The following is a 14835-nucleotide window of genomic DNA, read 5'->3' as shown; positions in this document are numbered from 1 at the left end:
AGCCACGGCCTGAAGCCCTCAAATGGGAGGTTTGACTAGTTTGCTTGTTAGAAATCTATGGCTGTGATCATACCAGGGCTGTGTGACAGCTGCTGAGCGCAGGAGGGCTGGAGGGACCTGCTGAATGTCCAAGTGCCTGTGTTTTAAATAGCCCCTAAGAACTGCATGCTGTGTCTGAGCTGCACTAATGCAAACTCGCAGCTTACATGGCTAAAAGGTTCTTTATGCTGCTTGCTGCAATAGTGATTGCTCAGGCTGCACTTCTGATTCCTAAAAGCCATAGATACTCATTCTTACCTCTCCTTCCAAGGGGAGACTAGCTGTACCCAGGAGAGTAAAACCAGTCCTGTTTTCATTGTTCCTTAGTCTGAGAATTACAGGCTCATGCTCCTTGAAAACCACAGGGCTTCTCTCTGCTTACTACCTTTTTAAGCATGGGCGTCTCCTAGCTTGAGTAGGTTTGTCTTAGCTGAAACTCCACGTTCAAGTGTGTGTCTCTGCCATGCCAGGCTGCTCAGTGGAGGGAGGAGAGCTGCTGTAATGAAGTCATCCTTGGTGGAGGTGGTTCTGCTCTCGCCCTCCCTTCTGAAGTCTCTTCTCCCACCTCCATGCCCTGAGGTGTTGATTTTCTTTTCTGTTTGCTTGTTGTGATTTAGAGATCTGTCCTCCTTTGATGCTGTTGTGGGAAGGGATTTTGTGTGTTCAGGATTTGCTTTTTGTTTTATGTCTCACTGGGTGCTGCCTAACCCACAGAGCAGGTGGGGAGGGGCAGCCCTTGCCAGCCCCACCTCAAACTGTAAAATGTGAGCACCTGAAGCTATGTTTTAGTTGGATTGCTGCTCTACTGTCTGTTTTATGAGAGTTATTTACTGAGACTTAAAAATTAAAAGAAAAAGTCATCTTTGCCAAGGCTTTAGGCCATGCCAAGGCTTTGCTGATGACACAGGCGGCTCTAGCAGCGTGGAGGTGATTGCTTCAGCCGGCGTCCAGCCAACTGACACCTGCATGAGCTCCCTTCCAGCTCTTCTTCGTCGCAGGGGAGAAGAAGCTGTAGCTTTCTGCAAAGCCCCTCAAACAGATGGTCTTTGCAGTGTGCCCAGAAAGTTATCAAAGGGTATGGGCTGCTTGCTCCTGTTAAAAATGTGAACCCAGGAAAGCCCAGAGTTGTTACCTCCAAAGAAAGAGATGCTTTCCAGCAGGGCTAAGACTGTTAAACATTGAAGTAAATAAATGGCTGTTGAGGTGCAAGACCCACGAAGGGGCTATGAGGTGCCACCAAAGTCTCCTTTTCACTCCAGTGTATTCATGCCTCTCTTACAGAGCAGTTTTCCATCTCCAAGCCTTGCCATGCGCTGCTGTTCCTCTGACTGTTTGTATTCAACTTCCTTCCTTTTGTTCTAAGCGTGAACCGTGGACACCGATGACTTCCAATATTTAGTCTTTGTTTATTTAAAACTTGTCTTCGGCTGGGGCTGGGCTCGTGCTTTTGGTTGCCAATAAACAGCAAAGCAGCAGGATTTCACAAGATGAAGGTTTTGCCTTTTCACGTAGAAGGCGTCTGTCTGTCTGTCCTCTGCCATGTTTGTATGATCCAGCATTAGCAAGAAAACAAGCCTGCCTTTTGGTGCAGCTGTAAAAGGTTGCTGGTACTTTTAACCTCTGTCCTCTTTGTGTAGCCTCTTGTAGTGCCTGGAGACCATGACAAGAGGTGACAGTCCACCTTCTCTCCCGGTTTGTGTTGGCTGGCTCTTCACGAGACTCTCGCCCACACTACTGAATGTCTTATATGGGGTCAGCCAACACAAACTGCGAGGAAAGGTGGGCTATCTTGCTAAATCTTTCAAACATAACATCAGTGTGTTTTCAGCCTTTTGGCAGCTGGGTAACATGCTAATGTAATCCTGGAAGGTCTTGTTTTCTCTAGATGGATGTTAGGATTGTGGTAGGCTGAAGTTTTATCCTGGATCCTTTACTAACATTTTCCTCTTGTTTCGGAGGCCCACTTACCTCTTGCTGCCGGTCCATCCCAGGGGCAAATGGGCATCCATGACATTCAGCAAAGAGATTTTCTTTTAGGTACATGTTTATGACACAGAACATCCATTGCAGAACAACAGACACGCATAGTTTATGCTGTCTTAGGGGAAAGGCTGAGGAAGACAACATGGGAGGATTTCATCCTGCACTTTTAATTGCTTGGGTAATTATATTAAGCATAATTCAGTGCAATAAATTATGTGCACATTAATGTGCATTAATAATACATTATTAAGGATACCTTAAATTTACGCCAGATAGCAGGATATTGCTAATACTGTATACAGTGCAGCAACCCATAAAACAGCAATTTTTTTTTTTTTTAAAAAGGCAAGATGAAGTGAAAACCTATTAAATTTTTGTGACTGTTTACTGAGAATTTATAATTCCTCTCTGCTTTGGTGCTTTAAAGTTTGGTGGTAGAATTCTCTTGATACCAGAAAAGTGCCTTTTATCAGCCCTGCAAATGTCTCCTTAAATGCAGCCCAGTTAAAAACCTCTGGGAAAATTCATGCTCTGTTTGCTTGGAGATCTGTGAGGGACTTTTCAAAGAAAGGTGGAAAATTAACATCTCGGGCTCCTCTGGCAGCACCCATATTGAGTAAATGGGCTCCTTCTTGCAGCGGGAGGTGCTGAGCGGAGCTGGACCTGGTCCTTGTTCCTCCAGGCTGCTGGGATGAATGGGAGGGAGATAGTGTCAGGCGGCCCTGGGGCTGTCAGAGTGTAGGTGAGACCAGACATACTTTACAGGAGGCAACATAAACATCCTCCATCTCAGGTGGAGAAAGGAGGACATCCAGAAACCAAGGACACCAAGGATTGTGGTGGAAGCTGGCTGCTCCCAAGCTTTTTCTGGTTGGCTCTGGGGCTCCTGTTGGGGAACCATCACTAAAATACCCTTTTTTTTTTTTTTGTAAGTAATATGTTTCTTGCTTGTAGCTCAGATTGCCTTTTTTAACTCCAGCACCTGGCAGCATTGCTTACCCCAACGCCAAGGGAGAACTGTGGTGGTGGGAGGTAGGCTGGGGCTGACAGGAGCCATGTGCTGCTGGTGGATGGGACCAGGGGAGGTGAGCAGACATGTCTGTGAGCACCAGCACGCGCTCCCCTCCGGCCTCGCGAACTGAAGCCCAGCTTTCCTCTGCCTGCTGCCTCTGTGGCTCCCGAAGGCAGAGCGGGTTCCTCTGCCTTCAGCCCCTCAACAGTGATGCTTTGCTCTTTGCCAGCATCCACTGCTGTAGCTCGAGCATCAGAGCCTCATGTCCCAGCTCTGATGTTGCAGTAAATGTCCGTTGTGGTTAAAAAAACCCAAACCACAAAATCCCTTAATTTTCAGAATTTTTGTTTAAATATAGGAAATGGCATCTCGAAAAGGGCCAGGGTAATGTTGAGGTTGCAGGAAATACCAGACTTAAACTGCCTGGGCCATCTTCAGCTGCGCCCATGCCTGTTTCCTATTTGCTGCAGTTTTTAATGGCACGAGCATATCCTCCTCTTTCCTGGGGCTTACTCCGTTTACACGTATTTACTTGAGCTTCCTATTTCTTGTAGTGAAAGGAATCCTGCTCATCGCTTTTATTTGAATCAATGCTCGGTCACCATCATTAGGGAGTCAATCAGCAGCCACCGTGATGCTGTGTTAATAATGAAGAGGCCAAAATTCCTCTGCTCCTCTTTTTAATCTCCAAGAAAGGCAGGAAATATGCCTTTCTTTTTCATCTGGCTGTTGCTATTGTTTGTGGTGAAGCTGAGGGGATGCAGTTTTTCTTGTGTGGATTTACTGGGGAGCTAAAATGCAGCCTCCACCGTCACATCTGTTCTGGTATGTGTACACTCTGCACCATGGGAGGTGCTACCAGGTCTGAGCCGTGACAAACCCTGGACTCTAAGGCAAAAGGGGTGCTGTGGGACAAAAAAATCCCTCACCTGAACTCCAAACCATCCTCTGCTGTTCCTTTGACTGGGGAAGGGGTTTCGGATCCAGCCCAACAGAAGGGCTGGACGCAGAAGTGGGATTGCTGCTCCCTGCACCCTTGGACCATGGTAGGACGCATTAGGAGCTGGTGTGGATGGGTCTCATTTATGGCGCTACAAGGGGTTGCACTGCCCCTTGAGCTGGATCTGTTGCAGACGAGGAGTGGGCTGTCGTGCTCGTGCCCTGGATAAAGCAGGACGTGGATCCGTCCTCTTTGTGAGCCAGGTACCGAGGCTGGGCTCGGCAGCCGGGTTCTTGTCACGGCAGGAACTTACCTCATATTTCAGCTGGGGATGATACCCCCAGCTCGTGCCAGTGGGAAATGTGGAGGAGAAACCCCGGGCGAGGGGGGCCAGTGAACGCCCTGGGCTCTGCCCCGAGCAGGCGGCTGACTGGCTCCCGGGCGAAGCCGATGCTGCCCATCGCCCGCAGCCCCCTCCACCCCTCGGTGTGGCGGCCGCCTTCCCACCACCCGCTCAGCCCTTTTCCTGTGGGACGGTGCTTGTGCGGAGGGAGGGAGGGTCCGGGGCGGCTGCGCGAGCTGTGCCTGCCCGTCCAGGTGTGCGAAGGACGAATGCCAACCCCTGAGTCACGGGCACCCCCTCCTCCCTCCCTAGCTGGGATAAAGCTCGTCCTCACCTGGGATCCGATCTCATTTATCGCGGCTCCCACCTTTCCTCCCCAGCAGCCCCCCGGGAGGGAGAGGCGGCAGCTCCGGCACGGCGAGGGGAGCGAGAACAAAGTCGATATTTGACTGGAGGGTACAGAAACCAGCGGGGAGGTATGTGGGACCGCGGGCTGCCTGCCCTCCCCGCCGGACTGGAAGTTGACGTTTAACCGGAAAGAGAAAAGGGACAGAAAACAGAGAGGAGAGAGGGTGGGGGGGGGAAGAAAGAAAGAAAAGGCCAAGGCTGGAAATCAAGTCACGGCAGCGAAGCAGCGTGTTCCCCCTCTGGCTTCGGAAGAATTTCTTGGCTTGGTGTGTGGGTGCCTGTTATTCGGGCTGCAGCAGAGGATTTGGACACTGAGTCAGACCCAGCGCTAATGAGGTTTGTGGAATTAATTCATCTGTGCTCTTTAGCGTCCAGCTTGCTTTAATTTCGCCATGTTAATTAACTGGGGGGTGAAATAAGGTGCGGGGCTCCTTGCGTGAGCAGGTAGGCAGGGCGCAGAGCGAGGGGGCCCAGCTCGCTGCCTGCTGTCCCCCTTTTTCCTCTGTCTTTGGCTGTCGGATGCAGTCTCGTGCCTCTCGGCCAGCTGGGAAGGGCAGCACTCGTGACCGAGCAGGGCTTTGCAGGGCTGCGCAGGGCGGTTTTTCTCTCGGAAGGTATTTGGGTGGGGGGCCATGGGGTGGAGGTGGGGGTACCGCCGTGTGATAAGGCAGAGCTGAGCGCTTTGGGGACCATTTGTTGCAGGTTTCAAAGGTTGCCCTCCCTGTCCACCCTGCTTCCAGGGGAAAAGGCGGTTGTGCCTTGGAGCTGGCACCCAGGGAAAGCTCTTAGGGGTGAAAGCGCCGGCGGTCGGCTGGGCTGCGGGTGGCACCGACTCGCTGAACCCATGGAGGTTGTTTTGCAGAATGGGTGACTGCATGCAAGCCCCCTGCGAGGGGGGAGCGAGGGGAGAGGGTGTCCTGGGAGGAAAAGGCCACGGGGGAGTGGGGGTTCAGGGTGAGCTTTGCTGAACTGCAGATGTCGGGGTATTTGCGAGCTGGCAGATCTGAAATACATGGGAAACAGGGAAATAGATGGATGGAAGGATTGGTGCGAGGCAGCTGACAGGCACAGGTTAGGTGGGGGGAAAAGGGGGATGAGGAGCAAGGGGGATGAGGAGCACCCGTGGAGGGGAGGGAGAGGAAAGGCGTCTCGTGGGGCTGGGAGCGGCACGTGGGGAGGTGTCGGGGGGACGGGAGGGTCTTGGGGCTGCGCCGGCATGCAGGCAGCCCCGCAGGCAGGGTCCTGACCTTCCTGCCGGTTCTGCCCCTCGGGGTTCCCCCCTGCCCGAGCCCGGGAGGCAGCGGGAGGAGATGGTATCGGAGCCACTGGCCCTTTGCCGGCACAGGGTGGTGTTGGCCATTCCCTGACCCCAGCAGCTCCGTGTGGGTCCCTGGGCTGGGTCCCGCTTGTTTTGTCCTTCGCTGGAGGATGCTGGGGGCCACGTCTGGGGTCTGGAGCTCGACGACACCATGACCAGCCTCAGCGCGGCGCTGGGGGTCCCAGGTGTGCCTCTGCAGCCAGGAGGCTCCATCGCTATTAGCTCTCCCTCGACCAGCACCGCCTGCCTGCCCCAGCACGCTGCAAGCATGGTGGTCCCCAGCACACATGGGCAAGCAGGTGCTCCTCCAGATGCCTCCCATCTACCAGGGCATCAGTCCCCTACACAGCCCCAGTGCACCCCTCGGCAGGACGGGGCGTCAGCAGTCACAAAAAGGGCACTGCCCACCGGAGGGAGGAAAGGCTGCGCCAGGGAGCTCGAGCATCTCCCTCGCTTTCCCACTCCCATGTCCCCGACCTGCCGGCTGTCCCCCACATGGCAGCTGGAACCAGGCTCCCACCATGGGCTCGTGGCTCATCGTAACCTGCTCCTTGGTCCCTCTCCCCCATCCACCCCGGGGCGATGCCTGGCTTCAGCCTTGTCCTTCCCAGCATGGAGCTGATGGGGTGCGGATGGGGTGGGGACAGGACAGGAAAGGGTGATGAAGCTCTGCTGCTCCAACCCTGTCTGCTGTCTCATTGCTCCAGTGGTTTCTTTGGAGCATCCCCTGTTTTTTGGGGATGAGGTACCCAGCCCCGGCTTCTCCAAGCTCAAGGGTTCCCAGCGTCTTTCTGGAGCAGGTTTGTCAGCTGTGCCGAGGTGCAGGTAAAGGCTGGGGGAGAGGGAGGAGACCAGGAGAAAATGCTGGAGCGGTGGTCTGGGATGGGGTAGGATGTTTATGTGCAGCCAGGAGCTGCTCCGCTTCGTTGCTGGGTTTTGCACAGCTGAACAGCTGCTTTTTGTTGTTGTCATCATGAAAATCCAAACAAACTCCTGCAGCTTTTCCGAAGTGAAAGTGGCGTTTTCCCTTCCAGAAGACACTTTTGAAATCAAGGGATGGCCGCTCACATATTTTTGTGCAAATGTTACGGGCTGCGTTCCTGCAGCCGGTAGCGGCGATGCTCTGTGCCACCAACGCCCTGCCCGCTGGCAACCGCCCAGCTAAATCCTTGGAGGTTGGCGGCTCACAGGGCAACAGGATGTTAATATCGAACTGAGTTTTATGGCCTTTTATGTCAGCACTTGAAAAGACATGACAGCAGTTTATATGTCCAAGGCCCGGGGTGTGTCCATCCATCTCTTGGTGACTCTTTCTTGACTTGTGATTAAAGGAGGATGAATTAGGTCTGTGCTTTGAGGCTACCTTGGAATATGGGTGTGTGAGCTGAATAATTCGGTCCCCTGTACTCAATCCTCTCCTTGTGGCCTTTGCCATGATGGGAGATGGGATTTACTGAGTGCTCGGGGGATGTTTTCGCTGTGTTTTCCCTTGACGGACTCAAAGGACTTCCCTACCCTTTCATCTCACCTCTAATTGGCATCTCCCCATGTCTCTGTAGCGCCGGTCGCTGTGGCTGGCATGGCTCGCTGGAGCGGAGCAAGGGAAAAACGGATTTTCCTGGCTCTAAAACCCGTCTGTTTCAGCGGCCCTCAGTGGCAAGGGACACGACGTTGCCAGCAAGTGGTAGCGTGAGGACTTTTGCTGAAGGAGGTCACAGGCATGTCCAGGGACGAGGACAACTGCCGGCCTCAGAGCCAGTGCTGGGGCTTGGCCGGGGGGACTGCCTGAAGCCAAACCTGTGAGGAGCCTGAGCTGGGGACAGTCGGTGTGGCAAGGACCTGTGCTCAGGGGCCGTGGGAGGAAAATACAGGGATTTCCTTGGTCAACTGGTACCTTTTACCTGTAAGAAAAACAGTATATTGGCTACCAGGTACTGACAAATAGCAAAGCTTCCCTGGGTGTCCCCCCCAGAGATGCTGCCCTGAGGTTTCCATATTTCTCACCTTTCAGCTATGGGGGATTAATTACTGTGTGATAAACCCCTCTGAGCACAGCTGACAAGGTAAATGAGATACCAACGTCTTGTGGTGTGTTACCTGTGTATCCAGACCGTGGTGGAGAACAAAGTGCAAACACTGAGGGAGACATCTCCTGGGGTCGATGGCTATGTTGGTTCGGGCCCTGTGCTGCAATGATTTCTGCGAGCACTCAGCTTTATGTATTTCCATTGATTTCAGTGGCCGATGCAGGATCCAGTGTGATCCAATGCTACTGAGACTAGGGCGGATCTTTCCAGGGTTTTCCCTGGGCCCCAGGTCAGGCTGTTAGTAGCTAAGTCACCAAGTGACCGGTCTGTGTGCTGGATGTCCGCCTGGGAGCTCAGACATCTTCACTGCACACAACAGCTCTTCCCATTTTCCTTCCCTGTTTTAAGTGGTTTTCACATTCTCTTCGTTTATTTTAGAGTCAGGGCTTACACAGCAAGAAACTATAAGACAATTCATTTGCATCTTGTATTTCACACTTGCATCTTCCAGAAAGGAGATGCTTTAAAGATGTCTTTACACTAGATTTTTTTGCCTCGACTGCTCTCACTTGCCCTGCTGGTTTGCTGGAGCCAGAGCCACTCTCCAGCACAGCAGCCGCAGAGCTCGAGTTCCAGCTTTGTCTCTTTTGTTTACTGTCCAAATGCTGACTTCTGGATGGCACTGAGTTTTCTCAGGCACGTGTGGGTGCAGGGAGAATGGTTCACTCTGTTTAGGATTTGGCCTCTGGATCCATGCAAGGGGTCCTGCTGCCCTGGACAGGACAGAGGGGAGCTGCCGGGCTCTCAAGACCATGGATTCATTCAACAGCTCCCAAGCTCCAAGTCTGGCATTTCCCAAGGCCTCACCCCCTATTTATTGTTGGTTCGACCATCCTGGAAACTCTTAGTGTGATAGGAAATAGCCAAAGGGAGGCGTCTGTTTTGCTTTTGGGGAGAGATATAGACAGTTGCTTTGTTTTCTTCCTCTCTTTTTTCCTTAACCCACCAGGAAAAGCAAGGTCTTGACCTGGTCGGTGCTCACACGTGCAGACGGTGCTGGGCTCCGACTGGGAGCAGCCTGGGCTCCAGCTGCTTGCACCGACCCCACTGCCCCAGGGGACCCGTCAAGCTGGGCACCCCGACTCCGGGACGCAGGGGTGCTGTGACTGGCAGCTGCCCTGCCCTGGCATTGCCGGGAACTTTGAGCCTTTCGCACATGCCTGAGCTGCTCTTGGTTTTGCTTTTGTGCCCTGCCCTGCTGAGATCAGAGGTTGCTTCCAGGCATCAGCATCCCCCGGGCGGGCAGGGCGGTCCCATCCCGCGGGCTGGGCAGGGGCTCTGCGAGAGCTGCCCCCGTCGCCTCCAGGACCGTTTCCACCTCTCGGCTCTCCGTGACATAGCAATCCATGTGTTTCAGGAGGAAGAGGATGGATGTGCTGCCACGGGCGTGTGCCGGGCTGCTTCTCCTGTCCCTGCTCTGTGCCACCGGCCTCTGCCAAAGGAGCAAAAGTGAGTGCAGCCCTGGTATGTCTGTCTGCGGTCTCTGCTTGGCGCTGCCCTGTGGGGACTGTGCGCACCCCTCCTGGGCTCCAGAAACGCTGGTCCTCATGTGGATAAGTCCCTAGGAGATCTGTCCTGTGCCTTTCCTCCTGTTTTCTCTCTCCAGCATTTGGGGCCCGCCTCTTGCTACCCCGCTGCTGGCTTCCACTAACCACCCAGGCAAAACCTCCACCGACTCCCCCAGGAATGGGATCAGCCTTTCTCATGCCCTCCCATGGCTCCCTCAGTTTTCTTCATTCCTGATGCCCTGATCTTTCCCGGTAGATAACCGCTGCGTGCTGTCCCGGGCGAAGAGCTGCACTGAGTGCATCCGAGTGGATAAGGACTGCTCCTTCTGCACTGACGAGGTGAGACCTTGCAGGGGAGCCCGGGGCTCCCCTTCCCACCCTGCTGACGGAGGGATCCCACCACCCACGGTGAAAGCTGGGAGAGGGACCCAAGAGCAGAGTCAGCTTCTGGCTCCAGCTTCTCTCTGCAAAGAGCTGGTCTGGGTGGGAAGCGCCGAAACCTGGGTTTCCTTTGGTGCGGACAAATGGGGAGGAAGGGGAGTCTGGGGCAAACTTGCAGGAATACAGAGGTTTATCGGAAAATGCCAGTGTGCCAGATCTGAAAGAGCGTGTGCAAGGGGTGGAGGGAGAGTCTTATCCCAGACAACCCAGTAACTCACTGGTGGTCGCATTTCCCTGGTGCTGGGGGACATTGGCTCTTCTGTGCGAGACTCGCCCCCATCTCTCTGCCCCGCTCCTGTTCCCAAAGGCTCGCTGAAGGTCTCAGCAGAGGACCCTGCTTCCTGACAAGTGCCTTTCCCACTTGTGCGGGGGATTTGCTGCTTTCTGTGGTTGTAATGTTGTTCTTGCCCCCTTGGCAGAGCTTTGAAGAGCCTCGTTGCGACTTGCGGGAGAACTTGCTGCGGTACGGCTGCGGGGAGGCCAGCATTGTGTACACCAGGGGCGAGAAGCGCACCCAGCAGGTGGGTGCTGGGGAGACAGCCCTCGCTCGGCTTCTCCTGAGGGGTCCCACCATTCCCAGTGTCCTTCATGTCCTTCATCCTGCTCTAGAGTCTTCAGCAGGAAAAATACAAGTCCAGACCTCTGTTTATGTAGGGTCTACTCAAAAACAATGCTCTGCCTTCGCTAGCTGATGAACCTGTTGGCAACCAGCCCTGATTGCTTAGGGCTGGGGTGGCTTTTCGGGCAAAACAGATGTAAGCAAAATGCCAATGTCTGGAGGAGGCGGCTGGCTGGGCACGCGTGGACACGGGGGAGGCTGCCTCGGTCCCCGGCTGCACATGAGGGCAGGGAGCATGATCATCCCTGCCTTTCCATCTCCCTGCTCCTTGTCTCCTCCTCATTGCATCTGCACAGGAGATGGAGTCCATCCCCTTCACATCACTTTCTTCACAGAATTTCAGTATCAACACGTCCCTGCAGAGGACCCAGGTGTCCCCCCAGAGCATGTTCATGCGGCTGCGAGCTGGGGAGGAGATGAGCTTCAACATGGATGTCTTCCAGCCCTTGGAAAGCCCTGTGGATCTCTACATCCTCATGGACTTCTCCTACTCTATGTCTGATGATCTGGACAACCTCAAAAGCATGGGCCAAAACCTAGGTGAGACCAGAGCTGGGAGAAGAGGGGAGCCAGCTCCTGTGCTGATGAAGGCAAGCAACTCACTCCTGCCCACGGCTGTGAGTTCTCTGCCAGCACCAGAGAAAGGGATGCAACTGCCAAAGGGCCGAGAGGTGTCTGTTTTAATTAGAGTTTCTTATTATCGCTGCTTTGGGCAGCTTTGTGGGGAGATGCCTCTCCTGGCCCTGCAGGGATCATCACGTGTGCTCTCTCCTTTCAGCCCAGTGTGAGGGCTGGTGCCCTGCAGGGTTGATCTGTGCAGCAGCTTTGTCACCTTGAACCTATAGGTGTGGTGTGTGCTATTGCAGAAGCTCCAGACTTGGAAAGGGGCTACCAAAGGTGGTATAGGTTTCTACTACCAAAAAAGACAAGCCCCAAGCCCAAAGAGCTTAAAAGCTGCCAGTTTGGGAGTCTTATCTAAGACGTGTCCAGCAGAGAAGATGCCCAGGAGAGGACTTCTTTCCCTGGAGCAGCAACCTCACAGACATCTCCTTATTCACGTGTCTCCTCCCCCCTCCCTTCCTCTTCTCTCAGCGGAGTTCCTGCAAGCCCTGACCTCCAATTACACCATCGGATTTGGCAAATTTGTGGACAAAGTCTCATCCCCTCAGACAGACATGAGACCTGAGAAGTGAGTGAGGCCAATGGGTCCCTGGGATGGGAGCAGAGCGGGGAGGGCAGGCACCTTCTTTTTCTCCGTGGCTTTCCTGATCTTCACCGTCTGTGGTGCGAGAGCCTCTGTCCATCTCTCTCCCTTCGTTGCAAAGGTCTCCCCTGGCCTCCCTACCCTGTGCTCAGGGCTTGCTGTAGCACCGTGCCAATGCCAGCAGTGTCCTCCTCCGCTTTCAGACCTTCCCCGCTCTGCCACGACAGATTGCATGTCTTGTCTTCTCCGTCTCTGCCCTCATCACTTCTACCTCTCAGGGCTGATGGTTTACCAACTCAACTTCATGTCTTCCCTTGAGGGAAGACCTTGCCCTCCCCAACCCCCGGATGCTCTCCCCACACTTCCTCTCCTTGCACCCAGGCGTCCCTTTGCTCCTGTCCCCCTCAAAAACCCTGCCCTCCCCTTCTCTCCTAGGCTGCGTGAGCCCTGGAACAATGCCGACTCCCCCTTCTCCTTCAAGAACGTCATCCGCCTGACCAGCAACATCAACTACTTCAGCCAGGAGCTCAGGAAAGAGCGCATCTCTGGCAACCTGGATGCCCCTGAGGGCGGCTTTGATGCCATCCTGCAGACAGCTGTTTGCAAGGTGATGGTGGCCAGGAGTGCAGGAGCCGTGTGGCAGGGCTCTGCTTTTAATGAGTGGATCATCTTGATACTGGGTGATGAGCAAAAGAGCAGCATCTGGGCAGCTGACGAGACAGCCAGGGAGCCCAGGTTCAGCTACAGTTGGTTCTTGCCCTCCCAGCTGCATGCTCCCGGTGCCGAGTTGTTTTCCATTCCCAATTTTTCCTAGGTCTTAGACCATCTGTGTGTGTATCTCTGGTGTTTGATCCCCAGCACAGGAGCTGCTTGCTGAGCACCCTGCGTGTGCTCTTTGCTCTGTCCCCCTTCATGCCCTCAGTGGTGAAACTCTGCTCCCTGGAAAACAGCCCACTTGGTCTTGGCCATTTGGCTGCGGGATGAGCACAGCTCCAAACATGTCCAAAAAAACGTGGGCTTGCCCCTGTACATATATGTGCCTGGCACTGAGCGGCTGGGAGACATCCTATGCATTGGGGGTGCAGATGGGGGAAGCAGAGACCTGCTGGCTTGGATTCCCAGGGCCACGTAGCTGGTTGTGTTTGCTGCCAAGTGGAGGTGGTGCCTTGCCCCTTGGGTTTTCCAGCTGCTGCCAGTGCTGGCCTGCCAACGGCTGCGAGTGCTGTGCAGTGGTTTTGGGGGCACAGAGATAAAGGTTCCTTCTCCCCCTCCCCGGCTGTAGGATAAGATTGGCTGGAGGAAGGACAGCACTCACCTGCTTGTGTTCTCCACCGAATCTGCCTTTCACTATGAAGCTGATGGTACCAACGTCCTGGCAGGGATCCTGGCAAGAAATGATGAGCAGTGTCACTTAGACACCGATGGCACCTACGTGTATGACACCAAGCAGGACTATCCTTCGGTGCCCACCTTGGTGCGCCTGTTGGGCCAACACAACATCATCCCCATCTTTGCTGTCACCAACCACTCCTACAGCTACTATGAGGTGAGGAGACCACGGCGGTGGTACCACGTGGGCTCACCTTTCCTCCAGGACCATTGCTTCTCTGCCTGTAGCTCGGCTGTGAGGAGAAAGTGTTCCATCTCTTGTCCTTAAGTGCTAAACCAACACATTGATACTTTGGGAGGGTGCCACAGTGTGTTGGGGGGCTGCTCTGGGTCTTGGGAGGTCTCAGGGTGTATTACTGGGTGCAGGAATCTGGGTTTTTAAAGGTCTCCCCATGTTGGTGTCTGTTTCTTGTAAAGCAGTGAGGACACAGAGCTGGAGAGTCACCCTCCCCACTTGGAAGGGACCTTTGGAGGTCTCCGGTCCAAGCCCTGCTCAAAGCAGAGCTCAGTTCAGTGCTAGAGGAGGTTTCTCAAGGCCTTGGCTCAGCAGGCTCCTGTCTCTCTGCAGAAGCTGCACAAGTATTTCCCCATCTCTGAGATCGGGGTGCTCCAGGAGGACTCTTCCAACATCGTGGAGCTGCTCCGCACAGCCTTTGAGGTAATGGTGCCCTCTGGGGCTTCGTTCTCGCACCCAGGGAAGGCAGAGGGTGGGCACCTCCTGCCCAGGAGAGCAGGCAGGAGGTAGGATGCGGCCCCTCTGGGGCAGGCTGTAGGCTCAGGGGTACTGCTGAAAATCAATGCTGTGATTGTCTTTTGCTGCCCAGCGCATCCGCTCCAAGATGGACATCCGGGCTGACTTCGTCCCCAAAGCCATGAAGACAGAGTTCACCTCCTCGATGTACAAAAAGACAGAATCTGGCTCCTTCCACATCACCCGTGGGGAAGTGGTGAGTTCTCGGACGGCCCCGGCGGGGAGGCATCTGCCAGGGGCTGAGCCCTCCGCTGCGCCCCTCCTTCCTTCTTCACCCGGGGTCGGTCCAGCCGAGCTGTGGTCCAGCAGAGCTGGCTCACCCCTGCGGCGTGTCCCTTCCTTTCAGGGCAAGTTCAACATGCGCATGAAGGCGCTTGAGTATATCAGCGGGCAGCACGTCTGCAGCCTTCCTGAGAAAGACCGGCAGGGAGTTATCCACGTGAAACCCACGTCCCTGAGCGACAGCCTCAAAGTCACAGCCTCTGTCATCTGCGATGTGTGCCCTTGTGAACAAGTACGTGGGGGTGCGTGTTGCAGAGAGATGACCTCCTCCTGGCCAGCCTGGGGTGGGAGCACATTGGCTGGTGGGTCCTGCTTGACCCCTCACCGTTGCTCAGCGGAGGCTCAGCCTGGCCAAGGAGATCTTCACTACTGCCTGTACCAAGATGGGCATGTTGTCCTATGGCAGAGCTCAGTCTTGTGGGCAAAACTTTGCCCCTACATCTGCCTTTCTGATTCCTGAAGTGGTCTTGGGGGCAGCTAAGCCCATGTGGCAATATCTCTTCTCTCTCCT

General features: G+C 54.6%; 1 protein-coding gene across 4 annotated transcripts in view; it reads left to right on the top strand.

Moving 5' to 3' along the window:
• The window catches only part of ITGB4 (integrin subunit beta 4), a 39363-nt gene that overhangs the window by 4577 nt on the left and 19951 nt on the right, over positions 1-14835 (top strand). For 3 of the 4 annotated variants that reach the window (XM_075169996.1, XM_075169994.1, XM_075169997.1), the window contains exons 1-10: positions 9477-9579; positions 9895-9977; positions 10499-10600; positions 11034-11238; positions 11791-11887; positions 12338-12509; positions 13185-13448; positions 13860-13949; positions 14116-14238; positions 14389-14556. In XM_075169996.1, coding sequence (XP_075026097.1) covers positions 9477-9579; positions 9895-9977; positions 10499-10600; positions 11034-11238; positions 11791-11887; positions 12338-12509; positions 13185-13448; positions 13860-13949; positions 14116-14238; positions 14389-14556 — 1407 coding nt within the window. Of the gene's footprint in view, positions 1-9476; positions 9580-9894; positions 9978-10498; positions 10601-11033; positions 11239-11790; positions 11888-12337; positions 12510-13184; positions 13449-13859; positions 13950-14115; positions 14239-14388; positions 14557-14835 lie in introns of those variants that run through there. The other variant, XM_075169995.1, reaches the window with a different exon arrangement.

This window comes from Calonectris borealis, chromosome 20, assembly GCF_964195595.1.
Source record: "Calonectris borealis chromosome 20, bCalBor7.hap1.2, whole genome shotgun sequence".
Lineage (NCBI taxonomy): Eukaryota > Metazoa > Chordata > Aves > Procellariiformes > Procellariidae > Calonectris > Calonectris borealis.
The sequence above is the reverse complement of the archived record's forward strand: the minus strand, read 5'-3'. Positions and strand labels throughout refer to the sequence as shown.